The sequence below is a fragment of the Mandrillus leucophaeus genome, unplaced genomic scaffold (assembly GCF_000951045.1).
Source record: "Mandrillus leucophaeus isolate KB7577 unplaced genomic scaffold, Mleu.le_1.0 Scaffold20, whole genome shotgun sequence".
NCBI classification, from domain to species: Eukaryota; Metazoa; Chordata; class Mammalia; order Primates; family Cercopithecidae; genus Mandrillus; species Mandrillus leucophaeus.
Genome location: NW_012102032.1, coordinates 2,123,647 through 2,147,602, shown reverse-complemented (window position 1 = coordinate 2,147,602; position 23,956 = coordinate 2,123,647). Strand labels below are relative to the sequence as shown.

Below are 23,956 nucleotides of genomic sequence, written 5' to 3'. Positions count from 1 at the left end.
GTGACAAAGCAGGTCTCAAAAAAAAAAAGGCCCCTTTATTGAAACTTGGACCAACAGACTATTTACACTTCTTTATTTTTGCTTATGAGTTTGTAAATCAGTAACATGCTCAGTACAAACTCACTCTGTTATATAACTGCTGAGTGCTTTGAGGGGTACATCAGAGTTTAATGGGAGACCTGGACAGCAGAAAACTATTTTGCTCATTTCCTCTTGCAAAAGTGCCTTTCTTTCTAATTAGCCAAGATATTTGGTTTGTCACGATCAATCTGCAGTTCTTTCTGTCTTTTTTTTTTTTTTTTTTTTTTTTTTGAGGCGGAGTCTCGCTCTGTCGCCCAGGCTAGAGTACAGTGGTGCGATCTTGGCTCACTGCAACCTCCACCACCCGGGTTCAAGCGATTCTCCTGCCTCAGCCTCCCAAGTAGCTGGGACTACAAGCACACGCCACCACGCCGGCTATTTTTTTGTATTTCTAGTAGAGACCGGGTTTCACCATATTGACCAGGCTGGTCTGGAACTCTTGACCTCAGGTGATCTACCCACCTCAGCCTCCCAAAGTGCAGGGATTACAGACATGAGCCACCATACTTGGCTCCAATCTGCAGTTCTTTCTTGCTTAGTATTTAAGGAGATTTCTCTCAATAGAGTCTCCTTCACATTTTTGCTATCTTACAACTTCAAAATATGACTATCATGCTTTTAAACTAAGGCCCTATGAAGAGATCTAAAGAAATGGGCATGATAATTCATTCAGTGTTCCCCTCAAAAGTAGGGATATATTTTAGACTTTTTTGTCCCATTCCCTGACATGGGTCTGCATCGATTAACTTATCCAAATTTCTAAAAATTTATATTTTTACTACTTGTAGTAAAGACTCAGTAAGTTGATAGCCCATCATATAAAGCAGTGCTTCCATTTTGTTTTAAATTTACCTCTCTTAAGGTATAAAGTTTAGCCAGGCACAGGGTGGCTCATGCCTGTAATTCCAGCACTTTGGGAGGCGAGGCGGGTAGATCACTTGAGATCAGGAGTTTGAAACTAGCCTGGCCAACATGGTGAAACCCCATCTCTGCTAAAAATACAAAAATTAGCCAGGCAGTAGTGGCATGTGCCTGTAATCCCAGCTACTGGGGAGGCTGAGGCAAGAGAATCACTTGAACCCAGGGGGCAGAGGCTGCAGTGAGCCACGATCGCGCCACTGAACTCCAGTCTGGGCGACAGAGCAAGACTCCATCTCAAAAAAAAAAAAAAAAAAAGTTATAAAGTTTACACTCAGTTATTCTGATATTGTAAAATTTGTCAGATACTTCTCATTTCCTCTCATATTTTTCATAGCTTTATGGAGTTCACTTAGCTTCCTCTTCAGCCTTTCTAAAGAATGTAATTATTCAGTTTGTGTCCAACAGCCCCCAAATCTCAATTATTTTTTCCATGGACCTTTATCTAATCCGTTTATCTCTCTCCTAGCATGAAATCATAACTGCACATGATGAAAGTCACAACTGCACATGATTTTCCAGAGGCAGTTGCCACATAACTGTACTCATTTTTCATATTTCTAAAATCATGGGCCTGTTTAGCAATGCATTTTGCTGACATTTTTAATAAACAATTTAAGATTGCTCCCAGTTCCCTTTTTTTTTCTCTTTTTTCTTTTTTTTTTTTTTTTTTTGAGACAGAGTCTTACTCTGTCACCCAAGCTGGAGTGCTCACTCCTCCACCTCCCTGGTTCAAGTGATTCTCCTGCCTCTGCCTCCCTAGTAACTGGGATTACAGGCCACCACACCCAGCTAATTCTGTATTTTTAGTAGAGACGGTGTTTCACCATGTTGGCCAAGCTGGTCTCAAACTCCTGACCTCAAATGATCTGCCCACCTTGGCCTCCCAAAATGCTGGGATTACAGGCATGAGCCACCATGCCTGGCCCCATCGTTTTATGTTTAAATAAGTTTTCCCTAAACATGTTATCTTACCGTTGTCTGTATTGAAGATGACCTGCCACTTGCTTGCTGAAGTGTGCAAAGTCTTTCAGTTTACTGTCATGAATTTAGCATCTCCTACTTTAGGTATAATTTCAACTGTAGATTTGGAACTTAAACTCTACATTTCTTTTTCCAGGGCCATTTATAAATTTGTTAAGATTAGTTCTATTGGCCGGGTGCCGTGGCTCATACTTATAATCCCAGCACTTCGGGATACTGAGGTAGGAGGATCACTTGAGCCAAGGAGTTCGAGGCCAACCTGGGCAACATAGTGAGACCCCATCTCTAAAAACAAAAAAAGTTAAAAAATTAATCAGACATGATGGCATGCACCTATAGTCCCAGATACTTAGGAGGCTGAGGCAGGAGGATTGCTTGAGCCCAAGAGGTCAGGGTTGCAGTGAACTATGATGGCACCACTGTACTCCAGCTAGACGGCAGAGCAAGACTCTGTCTCAAAACCAAAAAAAAGATTGGCTCTACCTCAGAAAAGAATGTCACTGTTGACATTTCCCATAATAGAGAAGTTCCCATTTATCTTTTTCCTTTGTTTTCAGTCTCTTAAGTTTCCTGTCTCTGACCGTTTTGTGAATTCCATACAGATTTAGTTTTCATAGCTTTGCATGTTTAAGTCAAGTTATCTCACTATTTTGACTTTTTTCTTTTTTTCTCCACAGACTAGTATTATTGTTATGTTTTATACATAGCAGATTGTCCTCTACTGTTTTTTTTAATTTCAGTTTGATCTAAATAATTATCAGATGAGTGGCTGGGCATGGTGGCTCATGCCTGTAATCCCAGCACTTTGGGAGGCTGAGGTGGGAGAATAACTTGGAGCCCAGGAGTTCAAGACCAGACTGGGCAAAATAGTAACACCCCCATCTCTTTTTTTTTTTTTTTTTTTTGAGACAGAGTTTCACTCTTGTTGCCCAGGCTGGAGTGCAATGGCACAATCTTGGCTTACCACAACCTCCGCCTCCGGGTTCAAGCAATTCTCCTGCCTTGGCCTCCAAAGTGCTAGGTTTATAGGGATGCGCCACCATGCCCAGATAATTTTGTAATTTCTTTTTTAGTAGAGATGGGGTTTCTCCATATTGGTCAGGCTGGTCTTGAACTCCCGACCTCAGGTGATCCGCCCGTCTTGGCCTCCCAAAGTGCTGGGATTACAGGCATGAGCCACCACGCCTGGCCTCTATTAATTTTTTTTAAAAGAATTTTGAAAAACTGTTATATGAAGAATTACTGGCTTCAGACAGGAAAAAGAGAGAAAAAGGAAATTAGTTGTGTAATATATCCCTTTATTTATTTCTATGCAGTAATAAATCTTGCATACTCAGATATTTTCACTGAGTGTCTAGAGCACTTGTCTTTCTTGGGCTACAGAGTCCTTCTTATTCCTAATAGAAGTTAGGCAGGCACCCATCTGAGTTTGAGTGGATGCCAGCTGCCTAAGAATTACCGTGTTTGTGTGTGTGTGTGTGTGTGTGTGTGTGTTTGAGATAGAGTCTTGCTCTGTCGCCCAGGCTGGAGTGCAGTGGCGTGATCTTGGCTTACTGCAGCCTCCACCTCCTGGGTTCAAGCGATGCTCCTGCCTCAGCCTCCTGAGTAGCTGGGATTACAGGCACGTACCACCACGCCCATTTAATTTTTGTATTTTTGGTAGAGACAGGGTTTCACCTTGTTGGTCAGGCTGGTCTTGAACTCCTGACCTCGTGATCCGCCTGCCTGGGCCTCTCAAAGTGCTGGAATTACAGGCGTGAGCCACTGCGTTTGGACTCGAAGTCTTGCTCTGTTGCCCAACCTGGAGTGCAGTGGCGCAATCTCGGCTCACTGCAAGCTCTGCCTCCCGGGTTCACACCATTCTCCTGCCTCAGCCTCCCGAGTAGCTGCGACTACAGGCACCTGCCACCACACCCAGCTAATTTTTTTGTATTTTTAGTAGACACGGGATTTCACTGTGTTAGCCAGGATGCTCTTGATCTCCTGACCTCGTGATCCACCCACCTCAGCCTCCCAAAGTGCTGGGATTACAGGCGTGAGTCACCGCACCCAGCCTTTTTTTCTTTTTTTTTTTTTTTGAGACAGAGTCTCACTCTGTCACCCAGACTGGAGTGCAGTGGCAAGATCTCAGCTCACTCTAACCTCAGTTCTGCCTCAGCCTCCTGAGTAGCTGGGATTACAAGCACGCACCACCATGCCTGGCTAATTTTTGTGTTTTTAGTAGAGGCGGGGTTTCACCATGTTGGTCAGGCTGGTCTTGAACTCCTGACCTCATGATCTGCCCGCCTCAACCTTCCAAAGTGCTGGGATTACAGGTTTGAGTCTCCGTGCCCTGCAATTTTTTTTTTTTTTTTGAACAAAAGTCTAAGTAGAGAGAGGAAAAGGAAGCTGCAGATACTGGCCAATTTTAATGCTGGTAACTGGGCTGGAATAAGAAAAGGAGGGAGAGAGAGCACTGTATGCTTGTGTGAACTTCTAAGAATAACTTACTTTATATCTGAACATGGTAATAAATACTAGAGCCAGCCCCCGAGAAGGCCTCCTGAAACCGTGTTTCTTCCATCTCATCTTTCCTCCTAGACTATACAAGAAATGTTTTATGTCTAGGTTATTTGTGAGTTTTAAGATTAGTAATCATAGTGAAATAATCATTACAGGTGTAAATAAGTAAACAATTTCCTCCTAAAGGACCAACATTCAGGAGAAGTAATATCACCCATTTCTACTTTCTTGTGTTGGAGGATTTGGTAAACTCATCGTTGGCACTACAAGGCAGATTTGATAATTGTTTTTTTTTTTTTTTTTTTTTGAGATGGAGTTTCGCTCTTGTCTCCCAGGCTAGAATGCAATACCGTAATCTTGGCCCACCACAACCTTCTCCTGCCTCAGTCTCCCAGGTAGCTGGGATTACAGGCATGCGCCACCACGCCCAGCTAATTTTGTATTTTTAGTAGAGACAAGGTTTCTCCATTTTTGTTGGGCTGGTCTTGAACTCCCAACCTCGGGTGATCTGCCCGCCTCAGCCTCCCAAAGTGCTGGCATTACAGGCGTGAGCCACCACGCCCGGCCTTTTTTTTTTTTTTCTTTCAGACAGAGTTTCACCTTTGCTGCCCAGGTTGGAGTGCAGTGGCACGATCTCGATCTTGGGTCACTGCAACCTCCAGCTCCCAGGTTCAAGCGATTCTTCCTCAGCCGGAACTCCCTTCTCATAGATTGTCAGCATGCCTACTCTCTCACCTCCTTGAGAATTCTGACGTACTCTCTCACCTCCTGAGCAGCTGGGATTACAGGCATGCGCCACCATGCTCGGCTAAGTTTTGTGTTTTTCATAGAGATGGGGTTTCACCGTGTTGGTCAGGCTGGTCTCGAACTCCTGACTTCAAGTCATCCACCCGCCTCAACCTCCCAAAGTGCTGGGATCACAGGTGGGAGCCACTGTGCCTGGCCAATCATTTTTTGATTCTTAATATATTTTCCTTCTTTCTCTCCCTTCCATTTTACAGACCCCTTATGTCTTTGATATGAACATGTTTCTTTTATGTTTTTTAAAATTAAAAACAATGGTCGGGCATGGTGGCTCATGCCTGTAATGCTAGCGCTTTGGGAGGCCAAGCCTCCCAAAGGATCACCTGAGCTCGGGAGTTCAAGACCAGCCTGGGCAACATGGTGAAACCCTCTCTCTACCATTTAAAAATTATAAAAATAAAAAATAATAAAATTTAAAACAAAACAAAAATCTCTTATTTTCGTTGTAAGATTGCACTAGTAATTGTGCTCATTATAAAGTCCAACTGGGTAGATAAAATAAATCAGGCAAGATATTTTACTTCACTGGATATCAGGTGTTTTTTGTCTCTTGACATTTACTAAGCAGTATAACTTCAATCTAAACAATTTTGTCTCATAATCAGTTTTGTTTTTGGTGGTAGATATTATTATCATCATTTTACAGAAAAGATGAACAAACTGTGATTCAGAGAACCTAAAAGATTTAGTGTTATCACTAAATCTTTTTTAGTGATAAAAAAGATTTTTTATACTTAAAATCATTTTTTATCACATGATTTTTATCAATGCTGTGTCATTTTGATATCATTAAAAACCATGTAATTGCTGGTGTTTGTATTGTTCCTCTCTATAGCACTTTTTATCTTTCTTGGTTTTGCTCTCTCTTGCTTTGTAGGTTTCATCTATCCTTCTTTCATCTTCCATTTTTACTTACTGCACCCTCTGCTTCCATACACATACCCTAGATTAGGTATCTCTGAAGGGAAAAAACTCGCCAGAACCCTCTTCTCATAGATTGTCAGCATGACCTACTCTCTCACCTCCTTGAGAATTCTGATGTTTTGGATCACCTTTCCTCTGAAGCCTTTCCTGACTGTCCTATTTAGTTTTCATCTCCTCCCACTAGAATATAAACTCCATGAGGTGCCAGATTGTTATCAGTGTGATTTAGTGTTGTATTCTCAGCTCCTACAACATTTGGCATGTAGTAAACACTTGTTAAACATATACTGAATGAATGTATGAACGAATCACTATGTTCTCATCTTTGGATTCCTTATTACCTCGCACATAGTAGTTATCAGCTTTATTCAGTTAAATTTAATTGCTTTTAAATAAGAATTCTGATTTCTGAAAAAGGTTTCAATTTTGTCTTCCCAAATTGAGTGTGAGAAGAAAGTACATATTTTTTCTAAGTAATTATCTCTCTTTTCCTAAGGAAATTGGAAGTAACTTTCAAAATGTTTTAAGTTGTTTTTCTAAAACTTAGCATTTAAAATATTTAAAGCTATTCATTCCTCATTTTCTTGCTTTAGCTTATTCAATCCTCATGCTAATTCCGACAGACACACTCTTTAGAACCATCTGTACAAAAGGAAAATCACTTAGCTTTTTTTCAATTGACAGTTATTATCAGTTGGCAAAATGGAAGCAATATTAAGAATAATTTGATTTATAGTCACTTTTGAAAACTGGCACCGTCTACTACAGTTAAGCATACACATACTGTATGATCCAGCAATTCCATTTGTAAGTCTATACTCACCAGAAGGATATGCCAGAAGACACGTACAAGCATGTTCATAGCAGCGTTATTTATAGTAACTCAAAATTTCCTTCCTGTAGGAGATAGCTTAAAAAAGAAAAATAAAGCCTGGCGCTGTTGCTCACGCCTGTAATCCTACCACTTTGGGAAAACAAGGCAGGCGGATCACGAGGTCAGGAGTTCCAGACCAGCCTGGCCAGCATGATGAAACCCCGTCTCTACTAAAATACGAAAATTAGCCGGGCATGGTGGCACGCGCCTGTAGTCCGAGCTACTGGGGAAGTTGAGGCAGGAGAATCGCTTGAATCCGGGAGGCAGAGGTTGCGGTGAATCAAGATCACACCACTGCACTCCAGTCTGGCGACATAGCAAGACTTTGTCTCAAAAACAAAAAAAAGAAAAGAAAAATAAAAAATAAAAAGGTTTTTTAAAATAATAGCTCAAAACTGGAAGCAACCCTAATGTCCAACAACAATAGAATAAATTGTGATATACCTATACAATGGAATAATATGTAGCATCTGCAACAAATTGATTACTGCCACATGCAACAGCATGGATGAATCACCTGGGCATAATATAATGTTAAGCTAAAGAAGCCAGACGTAAAAGAGGACATACTGTATAATTCCATTTATATAAAGTTCAGGCCAGGCGCAGTGGCTCACGCCTATAATCCCAGCACCTTGAGAGGCCGAGGCAGGCAGATCACCTGAGATCAGGAGTTCAAGACCAACCTCACCAACGTGGTGAAACCCTATCTCTACTAAAAAAAATACAGAAATTAGCTGGGTGTGGTGGCACGGGCCTGTAGTTCCAGTTATTCAGGAGGCAGGAGAATCACTTGAACCCTGGAGTAGGAGGTTGCAGTGAGCTAAGATCACACCATTGCAGCCTGGGCAATAAGAGCAAAAACTCCATCTCAAAAAAATGAAATAAAATATGATAAAATAAATTTAAAAAATAAAGTTCAAAAATAGGAAAAGCTAAATCTGTGGTAATGGAAGCCAATGTTAGTGGTTATTTTGCAGGGAGTAATTACTAGGAGTGCCACCAGCAGGGTTTCTGGAGTTCTGGTAATGTTCTATATCTGGATCTCAGTAGTGGTTACATGGGTATGTTGTAAATTTCCATTAAGATGTATATTTTAGATTTGTATGCTTTACTGTATATGTTATGCCTTAGATTAAAAAACTACTCGTATTATTCTGTCCTGTACCCTGCCCACATAAATTTGGTAACAGAAATACATCTATACATCAAGAAATCCATTTAATCCTGATCTTAACCCAGAAATAGTTGATAGCATCCTACTTTTGGCACAACACTCTGAAATGTGTGGTGTTCACAGTGGATTATATATTTCCTGTGTGTATAAGTGAAAACAATTTGTGTTGATCAGTTCTCACGTAATTTCTGAAAGGTATAATTTGGATAAAGCATCATGAGACCTACTACAAGCACAGCTGCCTCTAGATCAATGACTTTTTTACTTCTTTTTTTAAACTGTAGCCAATAGTACAAAATACATTGTGCTTAGCAACCCAGAGCCAATTTGTGTGTAACTAGAATAAATGTTTCGTGAAACAGTATTTACTTCCATTGCTTATGAGGTCTCACCATATTATTCTGTTCATTAAAACACGAGATGTAAGGCCGGGCATGGTGGCTCATGCCTGTAATCCCAGCACTTTGGGAGGCCAAGGCGGGCGGATCACCTGAGGTCGGGGGTTCCAGACCAGCCTGACCAGCATTGGAGAAACCCCGTCTCCACTAAAAATACAAAATTAGCCAGGCGTGGTGGCGCATGCCTGTAATCCCAGCTACTCAGGAGGCTGAGGCAGGAGAATTGCTTGAACCCAGGATGCAGAGGTTGCAGTGAGCCGAGATTGCACCATTGCACTCCAGCCTGGGCTGGATTGATTTTTATCAATGCTGTGTCATTTTGATATCATTAAAAACCATGTAATTGGTTTAACAAGAGCGAAACTCCGTCTCAAAGGAAAAAAATGAAAAGAAAAAGCAAGGTGTAATTTGTTACCAACTAAATTTTCACACCGCATTTTAATTTAATGAAACTGCCCTAGATAATATAAATACGAGTATAAACAGAAACCCAAACTGAATTTTGTTTTCAGATTTCTAGTTACATCTAGTTTTTGAGTACTTAATAAATTTAGCTAGTTGCTAAAATAAATGTTTCTTACTGTTTCAGAGAACAGTCAGATCCTTCTTTGCTTCTGGTAGTTTTTAGTTATACCTGCATTGATTTTGATAGATATGAGAACTTATGTTTATATTGCGTGTTTTATATATAGGTCTCTTCTTAAAACTTCTAAATTTCTAAGTTATTTTCCGAATAAAATGTCCTTGCTTTTATGAAATGTGTTCATGTGATGTATTCTGCTTAGAGTATTATGTAGAGTTTTACTCTAATTTCTGATATGTATAGAAATACCAGTGACCATCTCTGATTTTACAGTTGGCTTTATCTAACTGTGTAAGGCATCAGCTGGATGTTAAAACGTTTCATCTTCAGGAATAGTTACACAACTCAGTTCTAATCACTTTTTGTTCTTTTTTTTTTTTTTTTTTGAGATGGAGTCTCGCTCCCACCCAGGCTGGAATGCAGTGGCCTGATCTCAGCTCACTGCAAGCTCCGCCTCCCGGGTTTAAGCCATTCTCCTGCCTCAGCCTCCCGAGTACCTGGGACTACATTAGCTGGGACTACACGTGCCCGCCACCTCGCCCGGCTAGTTTTTTTTGTATTTTTTAGTAGAGACGGGATTTCACCGTGTTAGCCAGGATGGTCTTGATCTCCTGACCTCGTGATCCGCCCGTCTCGGCCTCCCAAAGTGCTGGGATAACAGGCTTGAGCCACCGCGCCCGGCCCACTTTTTGTTCTTAAATGGGTGTGCATTTTGTTATCCAGCATCTTATAAGTAATAATTTAAAATTTATTAACTATTTTCTTACTTTTACAATCACTTTTATTTCAACAATATCCCTACTCTTTTGGTAATTCTAGAATTTATTTCCTAACCACAGTCTTTATCCCGTGACTTTATTATGTTATAATTCAATAACAATAAATAATGTGTGACTTAAAAATATGCTTCACCTGGCCGGGCACAGTGGCTTGTGCCTGTAATCCCAGCACTTCGGGAGGCCAAAGCGGGAGGATCACCTGAGGTCAGGAGTTTGAGACCAGCCTGGCCAACATGGTAAAACCCCGTCTCTACTAAAGATACAAAAAGTAGCCTGGTGTGGTGGCAGGCCCCTGTAATCCCAGCTACTCGGGAGGCTGAGGCAGAAGAATCGCTTGAACCCAGGAGGCAGAGGTTACAGTGAGCTGAGATCCTGGGGGATAAGAGTGAGACTTCATCTCAAAAAAAAAAAAAAAAAAAGCTTCACTTATTTAAAGAGGACCTACTCAAATATGCAATATTAAAATATAAGCAATTGCTTTAATGATATTGTTGAGGAAGTCAACAGTAAGAATATTTTGTTCACTTTGAATTAAATTAATGCTCTATATTTTTTAATGAAAATAACTCGTAGAGCCCTGATAATGGGTAGAAAATAGTGATTAAGACACTTTTTAGTTTGTGTTCAAGAAAGATTTGAAGTTATAACTGCATTACAGAAAATTTTACATTGCAGTTTCTATAAAGATACTAGTTAATTGTATAATGTATTTCATTTTAGAAAATATTTAATGACATGGTTATTAGAGTCTTAATAGCAAGTTATTGTTTCAGACTCATTGTCTGCTATGGTGAAAAAACCTAAATTATTATGTCATCATGACAAGTCATTCCATTTCTGCTTTATAGTTTTCATTGATTGGCGTTCATATTTGACTAGCACGCAGAAACCAGCAGTTAATTTTTAGGTGGCACAAGAGTTTCACAAATAGACTATATTTTAACATAAATTTGCATTACACATGAGGAATTAGTATTGAAACAGTTGCTCTGAGGCTTTTAATATAGGCTGTTAAATCACTTCAGCTCCAAATCCAAAAGAAAGCATTTTTAGCTCAGTAGTTTTAATATATACAGTCATATACCACATAACAGCCTTTCAGTCAGTGATGAACTGCATGTCTGACAGTTTATAATGGGGCTGAAAAATTCCCATCACTTAGTGACGTGGTAATGTAGCACAACACATTATCACGTTTGTGGTAATGCTGGTGTAAACAAACTTATTACGCTACCAGTCATATAAAACTATAGCACATACAAGCTGGGCACAGTGGCTCACGCCTGTAATCCCGGCATGTTAGGAGCCTAAGGTGGGTGGATCACAAGGTCAGGAGTTCAAAACCAGCCTGGCCAGCATGGTGAAACCCCGTCTCTACTAAAAATACAAAAATTAGCTGGGCCGTGTCTGTAATCCCAGCTACTCAGGAATGTGAGGCTGGAGAATTGCTTGAATTCTGTATACATACAGTGTATATAGTACATAATACTTGACAGTAAATGAACTGTGCCATTGATTTATATATTTACTGTACTATACTTTTATTTTGTGTGTGTGTGTACATTGAAGGGGCAGGATTATCTTGCTCTGTTGTCCAGGCTGGAGTACAGGGATGTGATCACCACCCACTGCAGCTTCAACTTCCTGGGCTCTGGCAATCCTCCTGCCTCAGCATCCCAAGTAACTGGGAACACAGACATGCATCACCACACCCAGCTAATTTGTTTTTTTAATTAGTTATAGAGACTTGGTCTCCTTATGTTGCCCAGGCTGCTCTCAAAGTCCTAGGCTCAAGTGATCCTCCCACCTTGGCTTCTCAAATTATTGGGATTATAGGCATGAGCCACTGTGCCTCGCCCAAAATATCTTGTATACCATATTGCATTTGTATGTTTTTTTATATTTAAAAACATATTTAGGCTGGGCGCCGTGGCTCACGCCTGTAATCCCAGCACTTTAGGAGGCCGAGGCAGCCGGATCACCTGAACTTAGGAGTTCAAGACTAGCCAGGCCAATGTGATGAAACCCTGTCTCTACTAAAAATACAAAAATTAGCTGGATGTGGTGGCAGGCGCCTGTAATCCCAGCTTCTTGGCAGGCTCAGGCAGGAGAATTGCTTGAACCTAGGAGGCAGAGGTTGCATTGAGCCAAGATTGCGCCATTGCACTCCAGCCTGGGCAAGGAGCTAAATTCCATTAAAAAAAACAAACAAACAAACAAACAAAAAAACCACATATTTAGCCTGGGTGCAGTGGCTCACGCCTGTAATCGCAGCACTTTGGGAGGCCAAGGTGGGCAGATCACTTGAGGTCAGGAGTTCAAGACCAGCCTGGCCAACATCGCGAAATCCCATCTCTACTAAAAATACAAAAATTAACTGGGCATGGTGGCACGCACGTGTAGTCCTAGGTACTCTAGAGTTTGAGGTGTGAGAATCGCTTGAACCCAGGAGGTGGAGGTTGCACTGAGCCAAGATCACACCACTGCACTCCAGCCTGGGCGACAGAGCGAGACCCTGTCTCAAAATAAATAAAATAAAATAAAAACATGTTTAGATACACATATACTTACCATTGTGTTACAATTGCCTACAGCATTTAGTACAGTAACATGTTGTATAGGTTTGTAGCCTAGGAGCCGTAGGCTATACTATATAGCCTAAGTGTGTAGTAGGCTATAACATCTAGATTTGTATAAATACACTGCATGATGTTCACACAACAATGAAATCGCCTAACAACCCATTTCTCAGAACATATAAGCCACACATGACTGCAATGGGTTATAAAGGCAGGTAATTTAAACTTCCATAAGATATTAACCAAGTACACATTTATCTTCAGTAATATTGCATTGGTTTTACATGTTCAGGGATTTTCTGTTACTTTTATTTCATTTTTTAATTTTATTTATTTATTTATTTATTTTAAGATGGAATCTCACTCTGTTGCCCAGACTGGAGTGCAGTGGCACAATCTTGGCTCACTGCAACCTCCTCCTCCTGGGTTTAAGCGATTCTCTTTCCTCAGCCTCCAGAGTAGCTGGGATTACAGGCGCCAGCCACCATGCCTGGCTAATTTTCTGGGTTTGCTTTGTTTTGTTTTGTTTTGAGAAACAGTTTAGCTCTTGTTGCCCAGGCTGGAGTGCAATGGCGCAATCTTGGCTCACCACAACCTCTGCCTCCCGTGTTCAAGCGATTCTCCCACCTCAGCCTCCTGAGTAGCTGGGATTACAGGCATGCACCACCACGCCCGGCTAATTTTGTATTTTCAGTAGAGATGAGGTTTCTCCATGTTGGTCAGGCTGGTCTGGAACTCCTGACCTCAGGTGATCCACCCGCCTTGGCCTCCAAAGTGCTGGGATTACAGGTGTGAGCCACCGCATATGGCCTTCTGTTGTTTTTAAAGATATCTTTTCATATGGCTTCCTCGGGAAAATGAAAACGTTTACTGTTACCGTTTGAAGATAAAAGTTATTTCATATATTTACATTCATGTTGACATCATTAGATTCAAAGATTAATATTTTGCAGACTAATTATGATTAGCCTTGTAGTTTCTCTTCTCTCTCAATCATAAATATCTTTCTTAAGAAAAGAAGTGTGAAGCAACAATGGTACAGGCATATTCATAGTTTAAGGCTTTGTCTTTCTGTGTTTAATCTTGAAATTCAGTGGTAAGGAATTGCTGTGACTTTTTTTATTAGTCTTGTAGTGCTTGGGAAAATGTTTCTTGCATCTCTTGTTTCAGAAGGATGATTGTTTACATATATAATCACTATGGGTGGTGGTAGAAAAGGTAATTTATTTACCTATAATTGGTTTTATTTTTGTGAAAGAAGAAAAGTAGAAAATGATTTGTAATTGCTAATTATAAATGCATGCTTCATATTTAGTTAGAGAATGAAACTGTTATCTCAGGCACTTAAGTTGTGAAATGTAAATACAGAGAAACGAAACTGATAAAAGGAGTTTGTTTTTAGTTGATGGATTTTTGAAAAAGTGAAAAATGACATGTGAGGAACTAATCAAATTGGACATGCTACATTGTTCCCACAATACTCCAAAACTATTCAAATGAAATATTAATTTTTTTAACATTTAACGGGAACATTGAATACCTAACATAAAATTTAATATTTTATTTAGTTTTTCTTAAAAATATTGTGTATTATTAGTGTGTATTTTTACTTAGCTTTTTTATTTTACTTGGACTGAAAAGAACAGCAAAATTTGTTTAAAATTTGTTTTTAATTTTATAAAAGGGATTTTTTTGGTTTTGGTTTAGCTTTTTGGTGGTGTTAGGTGTGTGAGTAATAGAGTCAACTTTATTAACAATATACATAGAATAAAATTCTCATTATAAAAGCAAGTGAGAATATACATATTTTAGTTAATAGACAATATTATTCTAAAATCAACATAAGAGCTGCCAAATTATACAAATAATGAAAAAATACTGAAGTTGTTTTTAGAAAAGCAAAGAACTTTTAAAACTACAGAGCAACAAGGAAAGCAAAATTGCACATAACATGTAAAACATTTTGAACAATAAAAGAATAATGCTTTCAATAAAATTATTACATAAAGCTGTTAAAACCATATAAGTAAGTTTTATACATGTGACTTTAAAAGTGAAATAAATTTGGGCCTGGCGCAGTGACTCAAGTCTGTAATCCCAGCACTTTGGAAAGCTGAGGAGGGCGGATCTTCTAAGCTCGGGAGTTTGACAGCAGCCTGGGCAACATGGTGAAACTCCGTCTCTACTAAAAATACAAAAAAATTAGCCAGACGTGGCTGTGTGTGCCTGTAGTCTCAGCTACTCAGGAGGCTGAGGCAGGAGAATCGCTTGAACCAGATAGCCAGATGTTGCAGTAAGCCAAGATCACGCCACTTCACTCTAGCCTGGGCAACAGCGAGACTCCGACTAAAAAATAATAATAAATTTAAAATAAGAAACAATAAAATATGTTCGTGTTTATGAAATCTAAACATTAGTTATTTTACTATTCTAAAATACCAATACAGTGCTTTTCTGGTTTTGTTTTCATTACACTGGCAAGGAAAAAAATCAAGAAAATACTCTCCATCAAACTGCATATTATGCTAATGTTTATTTTATTGAAATAAAAACAACTGTGCATACTTCATATTAATATAATTTCAGTAAATGTTTGTAGATTATTTGACATATAATGTAATTTAAATTCTGAGAATATTGTGAAAGACCTGGAAAAAAATTATGGGAACTGAAAGTAGCATGGTCACTGTGTATGTTAAATACATAATAAAATTTGTGAAATCCTTTTTCAGTAGATGACTTTCACTCTTTTTAAAAAGTAAAGCTCTCCATTAAAAAGGCGCTTTACTTGTTTTCCTTATAATACATGCCAGCTTCAAATTTAAAAAATAAAAAAGGTAAAAGGAGGTTTCAGCTTCACGTGTTTGGATAGATTAACTCTTTTTGCTCAAATAAAGATTGTTAGAGCTCCCTTAAAGATAACTAATGAGGAGCACCCAGGCATCTGAAAGAACAAGAAGTCTGTTTTTTGTTCTTGCCTAATTGCTGTTAAGCAAAGATACTCTTCCCTAAAAGGGGAAAATGGCTCCTTACTTGTTATTCCTCTTTGTTAGTAATGATCACTGTGTTTTGACCTGTTTTCAGGATGTTTTTTAAACCAGGTTTTCTTGATCTTCTGTAGTCTTAAATATCTTTGTATATTATTAGGTGATCTGCATAATGTTTAATCATTTTTTTCTTTATATAAACCAGTTGGTATAATTGCACCTGTTTTCCTATTTAAGTTTGTACGTGTATGTATGATTCTATAGAGTAGAAAAATGCCATCAGTTTGAAATGATAGCACAATCTTAGTCACTTGATTTAAATAAATAGAAAATTCTAAAGCCTTAAAGTTAAGATAATGCTCTTTGGCAAACTCAAAAAAAGAAAGGAAATTAATATAAATGAAAGGAGGACATGAGACTTTCTAAATACAATACCTGTAGATCTTTTCTATACCATTTAATGGAGAAAAACTAATTTTCTGTAATTGTATCTATTAAAAGTGACATTAATGCTGATAGAAAAATATTCCCACATATATCTGACTTGGAAAACTTATTTATAAAAATTGTGCTGTCTTTAAAATAAAATTTGTATGCTTTTGTTGTTGTTTACTTTACCCTTTTCTTAGCAATTGAATACAATCTTCGCAGCCGGGCGCGGTGGCTCACGCCTGTAATCCCAGCACTTTGGGAAGCCGAGGCGGGCAGATCATAAGGTCAGGAGATGGAGACCATCCTGGCTAACACAGTATTTTGTATTTTTGTAAAAAATACAAAAAATTAGCCGGGCGTTGTTGCAGGCACCTGTAGTCCCAGCTACTCGGGATGCTGAGGCAGGAGAATGGCGTGAACCCGGGAGACGGAGCTTGCAGTGAACCGAGGTCACGCCACTGTACTCCACTGTACTCCAGCAAGACTCCATCTCAAAAAAAAAAAAAAAAGAATGCAATCTTCCCTCTCATTAAAAGCAGTTATGCTATGAAAATTTTAAGGACTGTAAAGGAAGGCATTTTCCTGATTTTATATATTTAATTCTTGTGCTATAGTAATTAAAATTTTATAACTAGTTTTTAGTTTAATAGTATCTGTTGATACTTTAGACAATTAAAACATTTCTTTTTACCAGTTTTTATTTAGTGCTTCAAATGGATTATAAACTTAGTAATTTGGGGGCTAATTGTATAAATTGTTAAAAATAAATGGATTTTGCAGAAGGATAGGATTAGTGAAGAGGAGCAGTAAATAATAAAATGTAATAAAAGAAGTAGAAATTAATTTGTTTTTAAAATAAGCTATATAGGAAAACTGATTTGATTATATATTCTTATATGGTTTTAAATCAATAAAACTCAGTACTTCACACTTAATGCAATAGATGCTAAGAAAAAAATTAACCTTCAGCTAGAAATCTAAATAAAAATAGAAAATGCCCTTTGCTGCAGTAGTTCAGTTGTTTAAAAATATTAAATCTGAGGCCTGGGGCAGTGGCTCAACACCTGTAATCCCAGCACTTTGGAAGACCAAGGTGGGAGGTCAGGAGTTCGAGACTAGCCTGACCAATATGATGAAACCCTGTCTCTACTAAAAATACAAGAATTAGCTGGACGTAGTGGCATGCACCTGTAATCCCAGCTACTCGGGAGGCTGAGACAGGAGAATCGCTTGAACCCGGGAGGCAGAGTTTGCAGTGAGCCAAGATCACACCATTGCACTCCAACCTAGGCAACAAGAGTGAAACTTTGTCTCAAAAAAAAAAAAAATAAATCTGATGTAATTGACTTGGTGAAAAAGTAAGTCTAATCCCAGAAAGAAAAATTAATAGTTATCTCTTTGGAAATAGATTATAAAATTGCTAAATTTTATTGTAGGATTTAATGATTAAGTTTCAAAGCCTACGTATTTGGACTTGAAAGTGTTTATATTGACTGATCTTTTTTTTTTTAATATAGTTTATTGGTTTGGTTTCTTTGATTTTCTCATCATCTTCAACAAGTAGAGTTAAGTTTTTTGTTTATTTGCTTTAATTTCAGTATTAACTACTGTGATAACTTTGTAGGACTATTCTACACAGTATTATTTGTCAAAATGTTTTTGTAAGTGGGGATACACAGATTCTGTGCCAATTAGAGAAGTATATTTTTCAACTAGTTTGCTTTTCTGACTTTAAACTTTGTTTCTACTCTCTATGATGGATCTGTCCAGCCTCTATATTCTCTTTATTGTCTTTTAGAAAGTTGAACTAAAGGCTGGGTGCCGTGACTCACGCCTGTAATCTCGGCACTTTGGGAGGCCAAGGCAAGCAGATCACCTGAGGTCAGGAGTTCAAGACCAGCTTGACCAACATGGTGAAACCTCCGCTCTACCAAAAATACAAAATTAGCCAGGCGTGGTGGCAGGCGCCTATAATCCCAGCTACTGGGAAGGCTAAGGCAAGAGAATCACTTGAACCCGGGAAGCAGAGGTTCCAGTGAGCCGAGATCGTCCCATTGTACTCCAGCCTGGGCAACAAGAGTGAAACTCTGTCCCAAAAAAATAAAAAAAAAAAAAAAACGAAAGTTGGACTAAAGAGTGTGGAAGAGATTCTATGATATGAAGACTTATTAATAAAGCATTTATACACAAAAAAAGCATTTACACATTAGCTCATTTTTTGTCTTACAAACTATTTTCATTGGAATTTGGATTCCAATATATGCCATTTCAAAACCAGAAAAGAATTAAAGTCAAATATTTGTAGCATCAACATACTGAAAGAACTAGCCAGCCGAATGCATATTTCAGCATGGGAGGAGGTAACAGAGTGAAATAAAAAGCACTGATTTCAGTGTCTGAATATTGAATCATGTCCTGTCTTTGTCCCTAACTGACATTATGATCTTGATCACTTACCCTTTCTGAGTTGCAATTTTGTGGTCTATAGATTGGGTATAATAATATCTACTATACCTACACACCAGAATTGTTGAAAGCTCAAATAAAATCATGGTGAAAGGCCGGGCGCGGTGGCTCACGCCTGTAATCCCAGCACTTTGGGAGGCCGAGGCGGGCGGATCACGAGGTCAGGAGATCAAGACCACGGTGAAACCCCGTCTCTACTAAAAATACAAAAAATTGGCCAGGCGCAGTGGCGGGCGCCTGTAGTCTCAGCTACTCGGAAGGCTGAGGCAGGAGGATGGCCTGAACCCGGGAGGCGGAGCTTGCAGTGAGCCGAGATCGCGCCACTGCACTCCAGCCTGGGCGACAGAGCGAGACTCCGTCTCAAAAAAAAAAAAAAAAATCATGGTGAGAATGTTTTACAAAACTAGCACAAGCTGTGCAAATGTAGGATGTTCTTTTGCTTCTGGGATAATGAATGCTTAGTTATTGCCACATAACTGTTTTTTCCATCTTCTGGCTAGTGATCGGCAGAGATGTCTTCATTGGCCATCTTGAAAACTCCTATGACTTTCTACCCTGCTATCAATTAGATATGAAATCTGGCAAATTATAGAAGAGAGGAAAAGGTAGATGTTGTAGGCCAGTGTTTCCAAAATAATAAATTGGTTCATGGTTAGTTTACAATATTTTGTTAATCCCTAGAATATCCAGAGAGAATACTAAATTTAAAGTTACAGTGTTTTGGTTTATTCTTAAAATGTGGTAAGAGCTTAACTTTAAGGATATAATATTCTATCATTATTTTACTTGTGTTTCAGTGAACAACCTACTGTGATTTTTTTCATCATTCATCTTATTAATCAGTGTCATCAGATTGTGAGATTTCTAATAAACTCTGGAAAGAACCATCTTCCTTCTTTTCCTACTTTTCATTAATGTTTCTAAATTTGCCTTTTTACAGGACTTTGCCTCCCGGGCCAAACTGGCAGTTCAGAACCTAGTACAGAAAGTTGGATTTTTTGGAATTTTGGCCTGTGCTTCAGTAAGTGAATTGTATTAAAACAGAACTTTTACTAAGTGGTAGTGTTATATTTTGATCCATATATACTCCTAAATTAGCAAAAATGCTATCACTTTTATTGGGTATGTAATTTTGTGAATCATTCACTTTTTTTTTTTTTTTTTTTTTTAAGACGGAGTCTCCCTCTTGTCATCCAGGCTGGAGTGCAGTGGTATGATCTCAGCTCACTGCAACCTCCGTCTCCTGGGCTCAAGCAGTTCTCCTGCCTCAGTCTCCCTAGTAGCTGGGACTCCAGGCATGTGCCCCCACACCTAATTTTTGTATTTTTAGTAGAGACAGGATCTCACCATGTTGCCCAGGCTGGTCTCAAACTCCTGGGCTCAAGTGATCCACCTGCCTCGGCCTCCTAAAGTGCTGGGATTACAGGCATGAGCTACCACACCTGGCCCATTCAACTTTTTTTTTGTTTTTTTTTTGAGACAGAGTTTTGCTCTTGTGACCCAGGCTGGAGTACAATGGTACAATCTCGGCTCATTAAAACCTCCACCTCCCAGGTTCAAATGATTCTCCTGCCTCAGCCTCCCAAAGTAGCTGGGATTACAGACGCCCACCACCACGCCTAGCTAATTTTTTTGTATTTTTAGTTGAGACGGGGTTTCACCATGTTGACCAGGCTGGTCTTGAACTCCTGACCTCAGGTGAGCCACCGCACCCAGCCCAATTCAACTTATTAAATGAGCTGTTTTCTGTTGAATAGGTTCACATCTTGTTTATTGGCTTTTAAGTATTTCATCATGCAGTGATGACTTCAGACCTAAATGGTTTAAATCAGTAAGAATAAAAGAGAGAAAATCCATTCTTCCCATAAAGAATATATAACAAACTACATTTAACCAAATAAGGATGACTTCATTCTTTCCTCAAATTTATAGATAAGAAGTCTTTTTCCAAAGTTTCAAGTATTAGTTACAAGGAAGAATTTATATAAAACCTGTGTAAAGCGATGTTAGCTCATGGCTACTCTGATTTACGTATCTTAAATCCTTGTTTTGTTTGGTTTTTTTTTTTTTGAGACAGTCTCCCTCTGTCGCCCAGGCTGGAGTGCAGTGGCGCAATCTCGGCTCACTGCAACCTCCACCTCCCAGGTTCAAGTGATTCTCCTGCCTCAGGCTCCCCAGTAGCTACATGCGCCACTACACCCAGCTAATTATTGTATTTTTAGTAGGGACAAGGTTTCACCATGTTGGCCAGGCTGGTCTCGAACTCCTGACCTCAAGTGATCCACCCACCTCGGCCTCCCGAAGTGCTGGGATTATAGGCGTGAGACACTGCGCCCAGCCTACATATCTTAAATACTTTAAATTCATTTTCATTTCAACATGAGTTGGAACCTCATGATAAAGGAAAAAAGTTATAACTCATAGAGTTATGAGAGTCACATGAGCAAATATAAGAAATGGCAGGTGTAGTGCTGTGTAAATTATATTATTATATGATTGTTTAAGAGATTAAATAATCCTAAAGCATTTGAATTTGGATGAGAAAAACAAAAATGAGTCATTGAATCCAAGTGTTGCTAACAAAGGAATACTTGAATTCTAATTTAATCATGTGTTTTTTAAAGACCATATGTGACAAATATTTTTCAAATAACTAGCCTTTCAAAGTTCAAAAATGAAATTATATAAATTAATTGGCTTATTAATGGTTCAGCCAGCAGCCACAAGGTCAGAGTACTTTCTGTAGGAGAAGAATGGATGAAGTGCTCAGAAATAGCTTATGGCTTCTTTGCATTTTTACGTGAAATGTCTTTTAGCATTCTTAAAATGTGGGAATGTTTGGAAAAGGTATTTGTTGTGAATCACTTCTTTGTCTGGGACTGAGTATTCAAAACATCTGAATCTGTGTACTCTCGTATTTCCACACTTGATCTTCTTTCTAAATTGTATCACATGACCCTCAGACTTGGTGTCCCATAAAATAAAATAAAATACAAATTATTAATATTTTACATTGAGAATAACAGCACATCCACCCGTAACTGTATTTGAGAATTTATTAGAATGTTTGTTAATGATATGAATGCTTTCCAGATAATGTTCACATTTCAAGCTAAAGATTTTAGAACCCTCACTGCTGAAACAATCTTAAGGCTCTTTCTTCACTCATACCTCACCTTAGAAAACAGCCACCAAATAGCTAGGAATCAACTGAATGGTATTAAATTCCTGCAGGTCCACTTACTTTATCCATCCAGTTCTCATGTGATGGGTGTACACACAAACACACACACAGTGCCTTAGCCATGAGTAATATAAGCAAAAGGACACCTTGGTTTGCTGTGAGCAGATTGAACACCTAAGGTGAATATGAGACCCAGCTTCTAGACACCTTGGGATGTTTCCCTAACCTCCTTTTGAACAATCCAGTACTGATCAAGGAACCCATATGTTGCTTTGCAGTGTAAGCAGGCTAAAAGCAGAATACCACATATCAATGGATGATAAAATTAAATTGTTCTTTGGATTATAATATGGAAGTCCTTCTTTTTCTCTTTATAGATTCCAAATCCTCTATTTGATCTGGCTGGAATAACGTGTGGACACTTTCTGGTACCTTTTTGGACCTTCTTTGGTGCAACCCTAATTGGAAAAGCAATAATAAAAATGCATATCCAGGTAATTATACCCCCTGATTAACTGCCTAATGATGATAAACCATTACAAGACAATGAAACATGCTCACTCCTAAGTGAATTATTTAGTTACTGTTTCTGCTTCTTTTGGTTGGTAGCTTACTTAGGTAATAAATCATAGAATGTCGTTTGGAATTAGCGATCTCCTTGTTTTCTTTCTTTTCTTCTTTTTTCATCCTTCCCTTCCTTCCTTCTTTCCTTCCTTTCTCTCTTTCTTTATTTTTTGCCCTGTGAAACTATTTATCCAGGACTTTTACCAAACAAAAATAGTGTTTGTGTGCAGAAAGATGCACATCATTTTTATATACACAGCCCAAAAAATGTTTTTTGTTTGTTTTGTTTTGTTTTACCAACCAGAAGCTGAGAGAATATTGCCATTCACTAATTCTTACTTTCTTTCACATACTCTATATATAGAGAGTATGTGAAGCAGTTCCTCCCATGGCACCAATATCCTTTACCGAAAAACAGCCAAATGTTAGTGTGGGAGGAGAATGGGGAAGAAGAGGGTCTCTGAAGAGGCAAAGAGATGTGGGTTGTGGTCAGAGAAGTGAGAATCTGCTAGTCCTCAAAGCCACTCTTAACAAAATCTTTAGAATGGAGGGTGTGTGTGTGTGTGTGTGTGTGTGTGTGTATGCACGCATATATGAATAGAGAGGAGAGAAAAGGCTAAGAATTTAAACGAAGGGAAAATGGTATGTGCTTCTAGAACTGTGATATGAATTACTTCCTTCTAAGGGCAGATCTCAATAGAATAAAATAAAAATTAACCTGGAAAGAATGTGTTTTGAATCAGTGTGGTTTGTAACAAAGAACGATGTTAACCAAAAGAAAGGAAAGAACAACCAGGCGCGGTGGCTCACACCTGTAATCCCAGCACTTTGGGAGGCTGAGACAGGCAGATCATGAGGTCAGGATATCGAGACCATCCTGGCCAACATGGTGAAACCCCGTCTCTACGAAAACGCAAAAATTAGCTGGGTGTGGTGGCGTGCGCTTGAAATCCCAGCTACTTGGGAGGCTGAGGCAGGAGAATCTCTTGAACCTGGGAGGCGGAGGTTGCAGTGAGCCAAGATTGCGCCACTGCACTCCAACCGGGCAACAGAACGAGACTCTGTCTCAAAAAAAGAAAGGAAAGAACAGTGAAGTTCTCTGCCCTTGTATGATTCCATGATAATTACAAGTATGTCTATCCCCAAAGTTTCTATGTCATACCTCTCTACTTCCAGTTCTTAGAAGGGAAGAATGAAACAGGAAAACTTCAGCTGCTTCTACCTATCCAGTTTATAATCTTAGATTTTGGCATTTGGGTCAAGTTTATTGAATCTGTCCTCTACTCTCCTGCCATAACCACTCAGAATTTCATGGATGTTTTTCCTACTTCAAGGAATATATTTCCTCCCATTTAAATTAAGTATTTTGTTCAATCAATGAACACAGGTTTTTTAATATTACAGTGCTAGTTACTATAGTTAAGATTTAATATTGGCCAGATGTGGTGGCTCACACCTGTAATCCCAGCACTTTGGGAGGCCAAGGTGGGTGGATCACCTGAGGTCGGGAGTTCCAGACAAGCCTGACCAACATGGAGAAACCCCGTCTCTACTAAAAATACAAAAATTAGCTGAGCATGGTAGTGCATGCCTGTAGTCCCAGCTACTCAGGAGCCTGAGGTGGGAGAATCACTTAAACCCAGGAGGCAGAGGTTGCAGTGAGCCGAGTTCACGCCATTGCACTCCAGCCTGGGCAACAAAAGTAAAACTCTGTCTCAAA

General features: G+C 39.0%; 1 protein-coding gene across 3 annotated transcripts in view; it reads left to right on the top strand.

Moving 5' to 3' along the window:
- The window catches only part of VMP1 (vacuole membrane protein 1), a 142,673-nt gene that overhangs the window by 81,867 nt on the left and 36,850 nt on the right, over window positions 1–23,956 (top strand). For all 3 annotated transcript variants that reach the window (XM_011979173.1, XM_011979172.1, XM_011979171.1), the window contains 2 exons: window positions 19,429–19,509; window positions 22,050–22,166. In XM_011979173.1, coding sequence (XP_011834563.1) covers window positions 19,429–19,509; window positions 22,050–22,166 — 198 coding nt within the window. The remainder of the gene's footprint in view (window positions 1–19,428; window positions 19,510–22,049; window positions 22,167–23,956) is intronic.